Source organism: Elephantulus edwardii, unplaced genomic scaffold (genome assembly GCF_000299155.1).
Source record: "Elephantulus edwardii isolate Elephantulus edwardi_28Jun2011 unplaced genomic scaffold, EleEdw1.0 scaffold00048, whole genome shotgun sequence".
In the NCBI taxonomy this organism is placed as follows: Eukaryota; Metazoa; Chordata; class Mammalia; order Macroscelidea; family Macroscelididae; genus Elephantulus; species Elephantulus edwardii.
This window is the reverse complement of record NW_006399798.1, coordinates 6,886,444-6,903,619: the sequence shown is the minus strand read 5'-3', so window position 1 is coordinate 6,903,619 and position 17,176 is coordinate 6,886,444. Positions and strand designations below refer to the sequence as shown.

Sequence of the window (17,176 nt, the reverse complement as noted above, 5' to 3'; positions counted from 1 at the left end):
ATGAAAGGGGCTTGCTAACCCTGGGCTCCTGGCTATGTGGGCTGGCTTTCAGCTGGCTGGTGACTGACAGCTGTTGATGTTGGGGTTTTGCTGGCCTCAGCAGTTCGAGGCATCTTTGGCTTTTAGCTGAATGTTAGATTGCACAACTTTTATGGTCTTGGCTGGTGCAAGAGACAGAGAATGCTTCCTTTACATTTTGATGAATAGTGCAATTAGAAGGATTAGGGTGATGGATTTCCCACTGTCTTGGGTCTCTGTTCAATCTCCCACATTTGTACAAAGATTATCTTCTCTGGGTAATACAGGAGTGATCATAGTTCTGTTACCCCGGTCTCTTACCCAGATCAGCGGCTAGAGCATTGGAAAAAGCGAATGATCGAGTCCCTCCTACTTCCTGCTTTGAGAAGTAAGAGTCCTCTTTCTAGAATTTGAAAGCTGCTGGCATAGAATTGACTCTAACTCATGTGACTCGTGTGTCAGAATAGAATGGTGCTTAGTAAGGTTTTCAGGAGCTGATTTTCTGATGTAGATCGCCAGGCCTTTCTTCCGAAGCACAAGACCTTAAACTCCTCACTGAGCAGCTGGGCCTGTTGATTGTTTGCATCACCCAGGACTCCCTTCTGGAACTCACCCTGCCTTAGACAATCATCCTGCTCTACACCTTCCTTCCTAGAGGGAAGATCCCTCTTTCTCAGCTTCACAGACTCTACAGCTGGGTGTGGTAGATAAGGCAGCACCTCTGAGAACAGCTGGGAAAAAGCCTTCCTCTCACTGGGGTGTCCTGCTGGGCTGGGCCATCTGCCTGCTGCGTGCGGCGCCAAGGGAGCTGTGGAGCTAGCTGCCTTGCCTTCTGGAATTCATCACAAGTCTTTCCTGAACCTTGGAGTGGAACGAATGGTGCCCCTCTCGTCTGCGGGATTGTGTAAGCATCCTCTCGGTATCAGCAAAGAGATGACTACACTGTCCATAAAACCACCACAGTTCCTGTCTTTTCTAACAACATATATTAACTCAGATGTAAGGACTCTGTCAATGGTCACCAAGTCTTGGGGAGGAAACAACAGATACATGCAACAAGAAGTGGAGCTGTTAGGCCTAAAAGCTTCCACACCCTCTGTCCATCTGTTTTCGAATCCATCTCCGTGTCTTACATGTTGCATGTTGGTGGTCTGTGTCTGAAGGCCGGCTCTGAGCATTTACCGTAGACGCATGCTTGCATTCTCTTATCCTGCTAGTGAGGAGAGAGGTACAACAAGGTGCTGGTGTTGAGGATGAGATGGTACCAACCAGGAGGTCATGGTCGAGGTTTTGAGGAGAGAAGACGCCTTCTTAGATTTCCTTAACTCTGCAATGCTGAAAAGGCAGCCATGGTGTCACAGGGGTTAAATGTTTGCAGACCAAAAGGCCAGTAGTTTACATCCATGTGGAGGAAGATAAAGCAGTCTGCTTTTGTAGAGATAACAGCTTTGCCCAGAGGTATGTGGTTCGAATCCACCAGATACTCTGCTGGAGAAGGAGGGACAATCTCCTCCTGTACCAGTCAGATCCAATTTGATGATACACACACACACAAAAAAAAAGATAACAGCTTTGGACAGCCCGTGAGACTGTTCTGCTCTGTCTTACAGAGTTGCTGCATGTCAGAATCAGTTGGGATGGCCACATGGGAAAATGATTCTTGGTCCCCACTGGAAGCAGGAGAAGGGCAAAGAGCCATCGTGTACTGAACCCAGAACTGGCCAAGAGCTGGCTTTGGCTTTCCTGCAGGAGTGCTGTGTGCTCCCCGCAGGCCAGACCAGCCCAGGACCGGCAGCACTGGCTCCGGTTGCTTTGGGAGCCCGAGCTGCTGGTGCCTCTTCATTCCTGGAAGTGCAGTGGCCCAGAGCTGGGCCGTTGCCAAGACAGAGCCTCTCCTAGCTCACCGTGGCCCCACTGTGTCTTCCTTCCCCTTCAGAGGCACAGCGGCGTTTACTTTTGCTTGAATTCTGCACAAACTGTGCATAATGGGTGGACAAGCCTTGCTCTGGTGCCCGGACCTCCCAGGGATAATGCTTGGCACAGGAGCTGGCCTCCGGCTCGACATCCCCACAAATGACCTTGCATGGGCATGCTTGTCTCCCACTTAGGGGGAACTCAGGACTCAAAATAGCAGATGAGGCAAAGCAAGACCTCCAGTCGAGCTGACTGCTGAGAATCCATCGGTTCCTGCTGAGGGTAGTTGCTGGTGCCGTCAGAGGAACCAGCTCCGTTTTCTCAGCCTTAATTCGTCGTGACTCTTCTGCAGTTTGGCCGCCTTCTCTCTCAGTCCTTAACAACTGCCAGAGACAAGGCTGCTGTAGACACCGTGACATCCTCCTTGTGCGCCTCTGTGGGTGAGGCCACTGGTTGGAGGATGGATTGGTGGGTTAAAAGCAGGACAGAGAGAGGCTTCGCTCAAGTCTCCGGAGCACAGAGGAGCAAGGAGCAGGGGCTGTCCCACGTGGAGAAGGAGAGAACGTGGGTTAGCTGCTGGTGGCCACAGCCTGCGTGAACCTGCTGTGGCATGCCAGCTCCGTCCAGCTCGTGGAGACCCCGAGTGTGCCTGAGTCCAGCCGCACTCCATCGGGCTTTTAGTGGCTGAGTTTTTCAGAAGTAGATCGCCACACCTTTCTTCCGAGGCTCACCTGTGTCAGCCTTCGACCTTAGCAGGAGCTGAAGCTGCAACTGCAGTCTCAGAGGTGCACACTTCAAATCTACCAGATGCGCTGCTGGAGAAGGAGGAACAATCTCCTCCTGTACCAGTCAGATCTGATTTGACGGTACACACAAAAAATAATGAAATAAAATAAATTATTTTTTTTAAAAAAAGAATTTGTACCACTCGTTAAAACTCAGTGCAGTAGTGTCAATTCCCACTCATACCAACCCTCTAAGACAGAGTGGAATGGTCCAGTTCCTTTCCAGATCTTTCCAGAAATAGGTTGCCAGCTGTCTCCATGAGCAGCTGGTAGGTTTGAAGCACTGACCTTTGGGTTAGCAGCCGCATGTTTAGTTCTTGCGTCGTAAGGGCTCCAACAGCACAGCCGTTCTTTATGGAGTCTGTGGCAGGCCTTTGTTCCCCAGCGTTCATGCCTTTTACTTCCCTGGAGGCTGGTTGCACAGAACTGTCCCATAGCCCAGAGAAGAGCTCCTTCCTCTCCCTGCTTTCTCTAAGCTGCTGGCCGGCCTCTGCTTGTGCCTTGTGACCAGCCCTCTACCTGCCTGTGCGCGTTCTTGCCGGGGCGGTGAAAGCCCTGGGAGCGTAAAGAAGTCCATTCTCCTCCGGCACAGTCCCCATGTGCCCCCCACTCCCCAGGTGTGGAGCGCTGGCTTTGGGGTCTTAAGACAGCAACACACAGCCCGACAGCAGTGGGTGAAATGAGCACCATTTCAGCTCCCAACCCCAAGTGGAGGCCTTGGGGAAGCTTCTTAAGGTTCAGTTTTGCTCCAGTTGCTTTGTCATTTCTGTTGGCAGTTTGCTTTTTTGCCAAGGCTCAAAGGGTGGGGGTGGAGGAGCAGCTGTGCCCCTTCTCTGCAACATCTGACAGTGTTATTGTCAGTAGTAGCAGTAGCAGTGGTGTTCAGCCACTGACTGAAAGGTCAGCAGTTCTAAGCCAACAGACGCTGCACAGGAGAACAGGACCGCAGTTTGACCCAAGACAGACTCACAGCCCTGGAGACCCTGTGGGGTCGTTCTCCCCTGTGCTGCGGGGCCACTGTGAGTCAAGGTTGACTCGGCAGCACTGGATTTGAGAGGCGTGTTTTGTTTTTTGAGAGGCGTTTTTGACGGTCAGCGTTGGGTCGGGTGGGAGGAGGATACTGCTGACACCTCGTGAGTACAGGGAGACCAGGGACGCTGCACTGCATCCCGCGGTGCACGCACAGGTCCCGCCTTGCCCAAAGGATTGTCTGCCCCCAGAGTATCAGTAATGTGGAGGACGAGGGACTCGGATCTAGACTGTTCACTTTTACATCCCAAGCCCGTCAGACACCCCCAAATTGACAAATGCCTCCTTCCTGTACTGTTTAGTGTCCCCATGAAACTAATGGCTCGGGACGGTCGCTTTCTTACGGTCTCTTCAGTTTATGTTCGTCAGCAGCCCCGTACCATCAGCAAGGCTGTTTTCCATCAAGAAGTCAGGACTTTGTCCTTTCGTTAAGATGCTGACTTTCAAAAATAAACAGAGGCTATAGCTGCAGGGACAGTGTGAAAAATAACGTATATGAACTTTATAAGTAAATCAGTATAAAATAAAAATGTTATTAAAAAAATTTTTAAGGGAGCTCTGATGGCTGAAGTGGCAAGAAGCTGCACTGCAATCCCAGAGGTACACGGTTCGAATCCAACAGATGCTCTGCTGGAGAAGGAGGGGCAATCTCCTCCTGTACCAGTTAGATCTGATTTGATGGGACACACACACAAATATAAAAGTAAATAAATTTTTAAAAGCTGCGGGGAGAGACAGTATTAGGTCCTCAGTCAGTCCTGTTGTGTCGGTGCCCTGCTTAAAACCTTTGCCCAAACACAGTGGCACCCTGAAGGGGTCTGCTTGAAGTGCTCCCCAGCTGTGCCCCAGCACCCGCCCTCAATTCCACTGCCTTGTTTACTGTGCTGCCCCCACTCTGGCCTCCAGAGAGCTCCTCAAACGGGACAGTCCCCCCTCCCTGCCACCCTCGGGCTGTGTCCCCGCCACCGGCATGGGCAGCTCCTTGCCATCTTCGAGGACTCCCTGCTTCGAAGCACCACGAGGCCTCCCTTCGGAGAGCCGCGCGACCAGCCTTAGTGCGGCACCCTGATTGTCTCTGAAGCTCCAGTCATCGTTTGTTTCCCTTGTTGTCTGTCTCCTCCAAGAATGTCACGCCAAGCGGCCAAGCTCCCTGCCTGCCTCGCTCACCCTCACACCCCTAGCCTGGCCCGTGGAGGACCTTGGTCCTTGCTGAATAAATGCATCACTAAGCATACCACTGAACTGGCTGAAAATCCGTTCCGCGACTTGTACACAAGAAGCCCTGGTGGTATAGTGCCTAAAGAATCCAACTGGGAACCAAAAGGCTAGTGGTTCAAAGCCACCTGTAGGAAGAAGTTGTGGTCTTCTTCTTCTGTAAAGATGACAGACGTAGAAACCCTACGATCAGTTCCTCTCTCTCCTGCAGGCCCCTGTCTGTCAGAAGCCACACTGCAGCGGCGGTGAATCAGGTTTGGCACTTATACACACAGGCCTCAAAGTGTCGGTGATTGGAGTCAACCACAGCAAAAGTAAAAATGAATCTGTGAAAGATGTCCCCAGTCACTTGTGAAAAACCCAGAGCTGGGGGCTTTCCTTTCGGAGGGCCGGTGGGGGGTGGTTTATCCTGTTTCTTACCTGCTGTCGCCCTCGGAGCTATTCTGCCTGAACCAGGGCTCCCACAAGAGTCCTGTCATGTGCTCCAGGCAGATATCTGGGCTTGTTTAAAAACCTCCGAGATTTGTTGATGGAAGAAAATATAGACTGTGACGTTTCCGACCCAATGAAGATGGTCAGAGAGTGCCCATGCAGGGTCTGAAGCGTCAGGCAAAGTTCCCTGTGGTTCTGTGCTGGGCAAGAGGCACAGGCCACGGCCACGGCCACAGAGCTTCAGATCAGTCCTGGGAGAGGCCAAGTATAGCGGCATTGATGCCTCAGAGCTGCAGTGTCTGGGGAGAGCACTGAAGATCCCGTGGGCGGCCAAAAGAACACTCCGATACATCTCGGGAAAAGTGCAGCCAGAGGGCTCCTGGGAGGCAAAGATGACAAAGCTTCATCTCACCTATTCTGAGCGTGGTGCTAGGAGAAGCCTAGAAAGGTGGAGCGTCAGCGAAGGAGAGGAAGGCCCTGAACCAGATGGATTGACGCAGTTCCTGAGACAGTGTGTCGGAGATCGTGAGGTTAGCACAGGACAGGACTGGGCTCAGATCTTTTGTTCATAGCGTCGCTATGACTTATACTTGACAGTACCAAACAACAACAAAGCCCAAGAGAATCTGTGGGATGATGAGTTTGGGAAGCTGGCAAGGACTTCACAATGGGAGGCTGGGAGGAGTAGGGGGGCCATGGAGGGACTGTGCTCTGATCAGAGTGTAAATGTCCTGTGAACAGAGCTGTCCTCTCTGGACAGTGTCCAGCATCTGTTGGAAACCTCTCTGTCTCAATCTATTACCCAGGCCCTCTTTTCCTCTCGCCAACGGTTCCCAAACGTAGCTGGTGCCTCCTACCTATTTCTCCATACTTTGGGAGTAAGAGGAACAGATCAAGTCAGAGATGTGGGCCAATTGGTGTGTTTCTCCTTACAAACTGAGTACAGGCTGGCTATCTTAGAACAGATTTACATAGAAAAGTGCATCTCTCCAGGAATGAGGAGGTGAACATGAGAGTTGAAGAGAAGTTCCCAGAAATGAGGTGTTTTTTTCATTTAGGTTTTAATGCTGAGATACAGAGATGGTAAAGCGAACTGCAAGTCAGCTAGCTTTGTACAATACAGGAAGAGAGAGCTGTTACTGTAATTGTCCAGGCCAGAAATGATGGATTTGAATGGTAAATGAGACTAGGAGCCAGAGGTAGCCGCAGAAATAAAATCAATCGAACTGGGCAAGGAAGGGGGACAGGAAGATGCAGAGTCCACTGCTGGACTGTCCGTGGAAAGGTGACCAGGAAGAGATTGGAGTTTAGTTTAGTTATAATAGTAACAGACATAGGATTGGGCCAGTTTGGAAATAGAGAGGTAGCGACAGTGACATTTAGAAGCAGAAGATGCAACAATGAATGAATAGAAATCCAAAGTCTCTGTAAACTTTCATTAAAATATCAATAATAATTAAAAAAGAAGCATAAGAAAGAAAATGAAGATTAAGAAAGCTATTGGAGTTGGCAAGTAGGAGATTACTGGTGATTTTTAAGTGTACATTTTCAGTCACCCCAGTTAAAATAGCATGTTCAGTAAGACAGGCAAGAAATACTGCAAAGGGTCCCTACAGCCAGGAACACTGACATACTGCTGGTGGAATGGAAACTGGAAAGCAATGTGATGCTTCCTTAGAAAGCTGGGACTAGAAATACCATTTGATCCAGCAGTCCCACCACGAGGCGCGCTCATAAAGGAAGGAGAACTGCAACACCGTTTGTTGTATCCACGCCAATGTTTATAGCTGCACTACGCGTGTGCAGTCGCAGAGAGTTGGAAAACCCCCAAATGTCTATCGATGGGCAAATGGCTGAAGAAACGGTGGTACATTCACCCGGTAGAATATTATTCATCACTGAAAAAAATCAAGCATTTGTGAAATACTGCACAACATGGATGAAACTAGAATAAACTATGCTGAGTGTCATAAGTCACACATAAAAAGGCAATTATAAGAATACAAATTTTAAAAGGTTCCTTTGTTCTGTTCACGCAACAGCCTCTTGGTCTAGGTGTAGGTTTCACACAAGCACAACCTAGGAATACTACATGATTTAAAAGTAATAAAGGAAGGGAGCTCTGGTCGCCTAGTGGCCAGAATCTGTATAAAATAAAAATTTTATTTAGAAAATAAAAAAAAAAATAAGGGCACTCTGGTGGCCTAAGTGGCAAGAAGCTGCACTGCAATCCCAGAGGTACGCGGTTCAAATCCACCAGATGCTCTGCTGGAGAAGGAGGGGCAATCTCCTCCTATACCAGTCAGATCTGATTTGATGGTACACACACAGAAAATAATACAATTTTTTAAAATTCTTTTTTTTTTAATTCCATTCATTCATTGTTGCACTCTTCTCCCCACCCATCGCACCTCACCCCTCACCCCATTTATTATTTTTTTCATTTTTATTTTATTAGTGTGTGTGTGTGTGTGTGTGTGTGTGTGTGTACCGTCAAATCAGATCTTACTGGTACAGGAGGAGGACATTGCCCCTCCTTCTCCAGCAGAGCATCTGGTGGGCTCGAACCGTGAGCCTCTGGGATTGCAGTGCAGCTTTTTGCCACTAGGCCACCAGAGCTCCCTTATAAAATTTTTAAAAAAGTAATAAAGGTGTGCATCAGGGCTATATCCCTCTCCATACCTGTTCAATCTGTAAACTAACCAAGTTATTCCAGAAACTGGACTCTATGAAGAAGAATGTGGCATGAGGCTCGGAAGGAGACTTACCAATAACCTAAATTATGCAGATGACACAACCTTGCTTGCTGAAAGTGAGGAGGACTTGAAGCACTTGCTGCAGAAGATCAAAGAAAACAGCCTTCAATATAGATTATCTCTCAACAACAAGAAAACAGAAGTTCTTACCACTGGACCAATAGGCAACATCATGGTAGATGGAGAAAAGATTGAAACTGTCAACAACTTCATCTTACTTAGATCCACAGTCAGTACATTTGGTATTAGCAGTCAGGAGATCAAGAGATTTATTGATCAGCAACCTCTCCAAATCATTTAGGAGCAAGGTTGTCTGTCTGAGGACTAAGATGTGCCTTATTCAGGCTGTGATCTTTCTGATCACTTGCTCTGCATCTGAGAGCTGGACAGTAAACAAGGATGACAGAAAAAGAGCTGATGCCTTTGCTCTGTGGCATTGAAACGAAAAAGGAAGTGTCCCATGACGGTCAAAAGAGTGAACACGTGTGTCTTGGAGAAGGTGCAGCCAGAGTGCTCTTTGGAGGCAAAGACGATAATTTCCCTTTGGGCATGTTTCTAGGAGAGGCTATTCCTTGGAGAGTGACATCATGTTTGGAAAGGTCAGTTAAAGATAGGAACGTCCTCAACCAGGTGGACAGACACAGTGACTGCAGCAGTGGTCTCGGGTATGTTAGAGATGTCATCAGAGGATGACCACAGGACAGGGTTCAGATCTGTTACTCATAGGGTCGCTGTGGGTTGTACTTGACTCCACGGTACCTAACAACAACAGCATAACAAGGAAGGAACTCTGTGGCTTCGTGGTAAGGAACTGGGCTGCCAATCCATTGTCTGCTCCACGAGGAAAAGATGAGCAGTCTCCTTCAGTGCGATTTACTGCCTCTAAAAACCCTGCTGGGAGGTCCACTGTGGGTCAGTGGAAGGTCCGCCGCGGGTCAGTTCCAATTCGATGGTCCACAACAACAGCAATAAAGAAGCTAAGGAAAGGTTTACACACAGTTCACCTTGGAGGATTACAGGGAGGGGGAGGGAAGAAAATTAGTTAATAGATAAATTGGGTGAAGGGAGAGAAAATCTGCAGTAAGTTTTCGTGAGACATAGTAACTACTTTAAGCAGTTTTAAAATCTCTGAATGAATAAAAATGCAAATAGGATTTGTAAATTTTCACTCAAAGAGAAAGAGAAAAAAAGTACGGCTGTAGAAAACTTGAAGAGAGGGAAACCATGAAGCTTAGAGGAACTTGGGAATGGAGGCAGGGGCTGCAGATTGCTGCTTCAGTGAGCTGACCAAGAAAAGGGGGGGGGGGGAGTTAGTTAGTTAGTTTAAAGATGTCACGGAGGGATCTCTGGTGGCCTAGTGGCAAGAAGCTGCAGTGCAATCCCAGAATTACACAGTTCAAATCCACCAGATGCTCTGCTGGAGAAGGAGGGACAGTCTCCTCCTGTACCAGTCAGATCTGATTTGACGGTACACGCACAAAAAGTAATAAAATAAAATATGTCACGGAAGTTTGCAGGCGGAGGGAGGGCCTAGTGGGGAGAGAAGTGACGGCGTGAAGTCCCATCGAGTCAGTTGTGACTCAGCCCTGGGGATGGGAAGACCGCCCCCCCCCCACCTTGGTTTCCAAAGCTGTAAATCTTTATGGATGCAGACTGTCAGGACTTTTCCCTGTGAAGTGGCTGGTGGATTTGAACCACTGACTTTTTGATTAACAGCCAAGTGCTTAATTAGCACTGTGCCACCAAGGCTGCTTTGAAGGTGTGTGAAAGGAGCAGATTCATGAAGGAAGAGGCCCGTTCCTCACAGGCAGGCAGGGAGGAGGGCTCTTAGATTTTGGATTTTGGGCCAAGAATCAGTGTGGCTTTGGGAGTCCTGTCAGATGACCTCCTCTCCATCCCTAGGAGCTGGGTCTTCCTCTGAAGGTGACAGGGCTCCACAAGTCCGGGGACTTGAGACAATTATTTAGGAAGACTCTAGGGTGCCCCTAAGCCCATGTCGCCAAGCTGCTTTTACCTCCTGGCGGCTCCCCCAGCAGGTGTGCGACACAGTCAGGCCTTACAGGAGGAGATGGCCAGTCTTTCTCCTGTGGAGTGAGGTGGACTTGAAACGTGGCCCTGTCAGTTGGCCACCCAATGTCTGCAGCCCCACCAGGGCGCCTTGGGAGTTCCTAGGTGAGGAGAAAAGACCACACAATGCTGCCAGGCCCCAGCTGGAGGAACCTTTAATTTGTTGTGAGACTAGTCATTAGAACTTTTTTTTTTAAAAAAAGAAACCTAAACATTTCCAGGAACCACAGCAGCTTATTATCAGGGAGTGGAGACAGCAGGAGCTGGGTCTCATCCAAGGCTGGGCTGGCAGAGGGTAGAAAGAGAGGCTCGGGGGGAGAGAGCCAGGCGGGGAGGGAGCCAGGTGGTGGGTCTCAGGAACCAGCTGACAGCACCAGGACAGAACACATGGAGTGGGCTTCTCGGGTGGGGAGGGCTCAGGGGTGCAGAGGGAGTGAGAGAGAGGGACTACGGCAAAGTAGGGGTTCTGCTGAGAAAGGCGTGTTATGGTTGAGGTCTTGAGAAGAGTCCTTGTAAGAAACTGACCTGGAGGAGTTGTTGTGCACCGTGGAGTCAGAACCGACCCTCAGTGCGTTTTCAGAGGCAGTAAATCACATGGAAAGAGACCATTCCTCTTTCTCCTGTAAAGCGGCTGGTGGATTCAAACCACCTACCTTTGTATTGTCAGTGCATTTTCTTAACACTAAGCCACCAGAGCTAAAGGAGAGTTGGTGTCAGTTACAGTTAAAAACCTAAAGTCAGTGGCCAAGCACTTCCTCTCCCAGATCTGCTGTTGTTGGCTGCTGAGCCAGTTCTGACTCGTGCAGACCCTGAAGGCCAGTGTGGGACGGCCACGTAAGGACTCCTGGGCCGTATCGTTTCAGGAGCAGGTTGCCAGGTCTTTCCTCTGCAGATCACCAACTCTGTGGTTAACACTTAACCATTACAGTCCCCGGGATCCTTTCCCAAGTCTGTATCCCAGAGAGTCGAAGGCCTGAGGCCCTCCCACAACTTCCTACAACTGTTTATACCAGCGTTTTTCAGAGCTGCTGCAAAGTGGAAACCACAAACTGCTCCTCCGTGAATCCGTGGATGAATAAGCCTGTAGTAGCCATGCAAGGGAGCGTGACTGGCTATTTGTGGACAGGAAGGAAGGTTCAGGAAGGAATGATTCATGCTGTCTCATAAGTGGAAGAAGCCAGAGCCCAAAGGCCATACGTTGGACGTTATCATTCCTAGGAGATCAAGAGGCAGTTGTTCAAACAAAGCAAGAGGAAAATGGGTGCTTTAAACGCAGAATGGGTGTGCTTCGGGCAGAGCTGTATCCCTTCACCACATCTGTTTGGTTTGTATACTGAGCCAGTAATCCTAGGAGCTCTATGGAAAAGTCCGTGTCTGGATTAGAGGAAGGCTCCTTAACAGCCTGCAATATACAGATGACAGACCTTGCTGACTAGAATCAAAAAGGAGCTAAAGCACTTGCTGATAAAGATGAAAGGCTGCCGCCTTCGCTGTGGATTACACTTCAGAGAGCAAACAGAAGGCCTCACCGTCAGTGGCATCGTGAGAAGTGTCACAACGAGTGAAGGTGTCAAGGATTTTTTTTTACTTGGATCCACATGCAGCGCCATGTAAGCCACAGTCAGGAAGTCAAGCGATGCCCTGCGTTAGGCAGATGTGCTGCACAGATTCCTCTAAAGCGGTAAACTTTGTTAAAAGCAGCGATGTCTTGAGGACTCGGGTGCGTCTGACGCACGTCGTGGTGTTTTCCACTGCCTCATCCACGTGAAAGCTGGACAGTAGATAAGGCTCGTCAGAGAAGAACAGATGCCTTTGAGTTGCGGTGTTGGTTCAGTTAGATAGACCATAGACTGCTAGAAGAATAAACAGGTCTGTCCCAGGAGATGTAGAGCAAGGGTGAACTTTAGAAACAGGGATGGTCCTAGTGGCAAGGAGCTACAACTACAATCCCAGAAGCGCACGGTTCGAATCCACCAGGTGCTCTGCCGGGGAAGGGGGAACAATCTCCTCCTGTATCAGTCAGATCTGATTTGACGGTACACACACAAAAAAATAATAAAATAAAATAAAATAAAGAAACAGGGATGGTAAGATTTCATCTTACATTTGGGCCCTTATAAGAAGGACCAGCCCCCGGAGAAAACATCATACATGAGAAAGTCAAGGGTCAGTGAAAAAAAAAAAGACCCTCAGTGAGTGACCCAGTCAGTGTCTACACTGTCTGCTCAAACATGGCAGCACGGGGGACTCGATGGCTCCCCAATGGGCAATGCTCCTGTCTGCTGGACACAGGGCCACGGGGAGTTACAGCAGAATCAGTGAATCCTAATAATAACAACAACATTCAAATTCCGTGTCCAGAATAGGGAACTCTGTCCAGGAAAAGAGGCGGGCAGTCTCTCCTTCCTTTCAGTTTACAGCCTTGGAAGCCCCCTGTGGAGGGCTGGCTAGGAGGCAGTTTCTCCTGGATAGCAGAGACGGGAGGCTAGATTACTAGATTAGAGATTGCCGGGGGCTGGCCGGTGGGAAATGCCTGCCCGTGGAGTTTTCCTGTGGATTGATGAGATGGGATTTGGTAGCGGAGATGGTTGCACAGCTTGGCGAACATACTAGAACCTCGGCAGTGTGTACGTGTAAGGGTGAATTTTATAGTATGTGAACTCTGTCTCACTTAAAAACAAAACAGCAGACCAGAGTGAGTTGGGGGGAAGGTCAGTGCCCTGGGGATGCTTACCGGGGTGCAGAGTGATAAGGGTTGAGTCATGTGATCAGAAGCCTCGGGAGAATGCCCGTTAGCTTGAGGTATGTGTTGTGTGCCCCTCATCGTCCTGGTACTCCAGGTGGGGCGCTCTGTCCTTGGGAAGCTGCAGTGTGTTTGAACAGAGCAGGCATCTATGGCACAGCCCTGAAGAATACAGAACGATAGGGTGATGACACCCGAAATAGAGGCTAAGACGGTGCCAGAGACACTGTGGAAAGGGGCTGTGGAGCGTGGGTTCTAGGAGCCAGGGGTCCCAGCGCCCAGCCCCCCGCGAGCATCTCTCCTCGGGCCCTCGGTGAGCTGTTTCCTCTTACCGGCTGGGCACCGCACGCGTGGCCCTTGCCACCACAGTTTTACTGTCCTCTTGGGAGTCGCCCTTGGAAGCCGTAGGAAGGAGCGTTAACCGACCTGGGGTTTTGAGTGTCATTGTGTTGGCCGCAGGTCGGGCTGGTGTACATGTTCAACCTCATCGTGGGCACCGGCGCGCTCACCATGCCCAAGGCCTTTGCCACCGCTGGTTGGCTGGTCAGCCTGGTCCTGCTGGTGTTCCTGAGCTTCATGAGGTAAGGGGTCATGGGAGGCGGCCCAGGGGGACCTGGGGGGAGCCAGAGGAGTCAGGAAGTGTGAATGTCACAACCAACATGCCAGTGGGCAGAGAGCCCCTGGTAAGGAAGGTTACCTGGAGAGGAAGGTGAGAGACAGAGGTCCCCCGCCATCCCAATCGGTGAGAAAGGAAAGCACCTGGTGCTGCCTGACCCACAGATTACACTTTATGAAGGTCACCCCAGGTTACTGGCCTCTGAGAATGAACGCGACCACGTTTAAGGTGATGTGGGCCATATTGAAAGTTAGAATTTGGGTAAGATAGCTCAGGGACGAGGTGATTGATAAGAGTGTGCACTTACACACACGTGTGTGCACGCACAGAGGTGGCCGCTGGTCTCTTGGTGCAGTAGACAGGAGCCCAGGGCCATCCTCAGCCTCCAGGGCTCCTGGGCCAGGTGTCCCTCAGCTGGGACTGCTCAAGGGGGAGAAAATTAGAACCTCTTCTCACAGGACAACATGTAGGTCTGAAGTCACCACCTTCACTGTCACTGGCACACCCAAGTCCATCGTTTGTTGCAGCCACCGTGTTTTTTTGAAGACCTTCCAACCTAGGACTCAAATAGCCTAGACCTTCAGGAGTTGCACTGCTAAGCCAAAGTCCACACCTCTGGCAGTTCAGACCCACCAGTGGCTACAGAGGAGGGAGATGGTTGGTCAATCTCTGGAGTGATTTACAGCCTTGGAAACCCACGGGAGGATCAGCTCTGAGTCAGTTCCGGCCTGACCACAGTGAGCGTCCAGCAAAGGGGCGCATCTCCCACACTGTTGGGCAGGTGTCCCCCAGCTCTTTCGCTGCCCGAGTTTTGGAATCAGTCGGCTGTAAGCTTGTCTGTCTTTGTCCGGAAGCTCTGCTCAGACCTTTCCACCGAACATGACCCTGCTGGTGTTTGAAATCCTGGTTGCAAAGCTTCCAGCAAAGGTGCCCTGGTGGTGCACTGGTTAAGCTAATCAGAAAGGGTTAGATTTAGGGTTCAGGCCCACCCAGTGGCTCTGCAGGAAAGATGTGGTGGGAAACCCTGTGAGCAGCTCTCCTCTGTCACGTGGGGTCACTTGCACGCTGGAGCCCGCTCGGTGACATCTGGCAATGACAGCTACCAAAACAGCAAAGCAGAGTGTCGTCCTTGGAGAAGCTGGAACATCGAAGACGCTAAATGAACTCTCATGCTTTTCAGCTCCTTCCGACATGTCAGCCTTGGGGTGCCCTTGACTCATTTAGTACTGGAATCCCTGGTGCCGAGAGCACAGAAGTCTGTCCTTACGTGGCTTTGCCTTCCTGTTGAGGAGGAGCCCTGGTAGCCTAGTGTGTTAACATCGTGCTCGTAACCAAAAGGCCGGTGGTTCGAATCTGCCGTAGGAAGATGGGCAGTCTCCTCCCCCAGACTCAGAAGCCCAGCCGAGGGTCGTTATGAGTCCCGTCTGCTTGGTGGCAGTGGAGGGTGGCACCTTTAGGAGAAGCCCTGGTGGATCAGTGATTACACCACCCAGCTGCTGGCCACGGGGGCAGTTCTGAGGGAGAAGGAGGCACTTGGCCTCCATGAGGCTGCCAGCCTTGGACGCCTTGGGGAGCCACTCTCCCCAGTCCTGCAGGATTCTTAGGGTTCAGGATCAACTTGCTGACAGCGACTTTGGTTTTGTCCCCTTTAAAGGACCTTCAGCACAGGCAGCCATCTGAGTAGAAATGATTATTGAGGGGCCCCAAGTAGGCACAGACATGCCCCCTCCTTGCTCTGCCCATTTAGGTTTGAACATGATCAATGAGTTGGCTCTGTGCAACCATGAAGTCTCTTTATTCCTTAATTAAGATTGATTTTGGTTTTACTTCCAAAAAGAAGAGGAAATCTAATATCCTTAAAACGGTCACTTAGACAAGATAATGAGAAAGCTCCCAGGAGGTGCTGAGGTGATTGGAATGGGAGTTCCAGAGCTGGCCAGCCCCCAGGAGTGTGGGGTGCGGGGGATCAAACACCCACCCCCTGCCTGGCCACAGGGTCCAGCAGTCAGCCCACTGCCGTTGATGGCACTTGAGGGCACAGGATCAAGGCCAACACCCCGAGTCCCAGCCTCAAGAGAAGGAGTGACGAATGTCCCCCCCCCCAAGGCATCTCTTGGCAGAGAGGGGGCCAGGTCTCATTTCTGTCAAGAAGGTGGTCCCTCCAGTGTCTCTGGCTCACAAAGCTTGCTGCTTGGTGCACGGTCCATGGGCCCAAGTAGCCAACCTCGAAGGCTCCCCACATTTCCGTAAAAGGAAAAGAGAAAGATTTTTTTTTTTATTCTCCCCAGTCAGGAGGTGGGTATTTTTTTCCATTCTCCCCTCAGCAAGTGTCTGGTGACGCCTCCCCATTTGCCGTTTGATCCAGGCCGTGGAAACGTTTGGCTGTTTAAATATTAGCCAGAGAAAGCAAGATTGGGAAAGTAAGAGTGCTGCCGGAAGCGAGGGCAAGGGATGGGGCCAGGGTCTCCTTTTCAGTTATCAGGCAGCACCACCTCCGTTAGTGAGGAGGTGAGTGGACGCGGTCTGTATCCTTCCCGCAGCCGCTTCTTCCACCCGGCAGCGTCATGCAGGGCCTGCCCCTCCGCCTCTCCCACTCGGTTCCCAGAAGCCCCTCCCGGGGTGGGGTACTGAGGCCCCTGGGTTCACGTCTCCCTGGCTCTTCATCTCCACCTTGTGTAACCACCCCCATGCCACCTCCTGCCCCCTCAGCTTGTCCCACACTCCTGTCCCCAGCTGCACTGGACATAAAGTCTAGACACAGACAAGGACATCGAAGCAAGCTCATGTAGGTGGAAGGATGCACACACTCCTAACAGGTGGGACCCGTCTGGAACATTCTCCAGGGAGCAGGCACTCAGAAGAGAACACTGTGTATCTGTTGGTTCGGTCAGTTCCTAAAATGGCTTTTCCTTTTTTTTTCCCTCTTGGACCTCCTCCAACCTCCCGCCTGCCTTTGGCAATTAACACCTGTCCCCTTCAGCTTTGTGACCACCACCTTTGTGATGGAAGCCATGGCCGCAGCCAACGCGCAGCTCCGCTGGAAGCGGATGGAAAGCCACAAGGTGTGTGCGATGCCCTTGCTCTGCTGGTGACTCCTCCTACCAGAGCGGCTGCTAACTGCAGCCAGGGCTCCCCCTTATGTTTGGGGGGGCCTGGTCTCCAGGCTCCTCACTCTGCACCCCAAGTCCCAGGGCTGCATTGATCTCCAAGTGCAGTTTGCAGTGCAGACGAGCCTTCGCTGGTTTAATGCAGCAGCACAGGCCTCTCTCCCCCTCGGCCCCATGAACAGAGGGGGTGACTCGCCGCTTCGCCACGAGAGGCTGAACTGCAGCTTCTTTGGAGCGGGTCTGCCACCTTCTAACATGGTAGTTGGGAAGGTTGAAGGAGCCCTAACAGTGCAACAGTTAAGTGCTTGGCTGCTAATCAAAAGGTCGGCAGTTCAAACCCACCTCGTAGCTCCACAAGAGAAAGGCCTGGTAAACTGATCCCCTAATGCCAGCAGCCAAGAAAACTGCCATACAGATTCCTGCATATCGAAAAGTGGCTTGACAGCACTACCATGAAGTTTGTAGGTACTTTCTAGAAGAAATGATGATCTGTG

General features: G+C 50.7%; 1 protein-coding gene across 1 annotated transcript in view; it reads left to right on the top strand.

Annotated features, from left to right (window-relative positions):
- Positions 1 to 17,176, top strand: part of TMEM104 (transmembrane protein 104) — a 62,212-nt gene that overhangs the window by 1,616 nt on the left and 43,420 nt on the right. The window contains exons 4-5 of the mRNA XM_006886382.1: positions 13,419 to 13,540; positions 16,556 to 16,637. Of these exons, the coding sequence (XP_006886444.1) occupies positions 13,419 to 13,540; positions 16,556 to 16,637 (204 nt within the window). The remainder of the gene's footprint in view (positions 1 to 13,418; positions 13,541 to 16,555; positions 16,638 to 17,176) is intronic.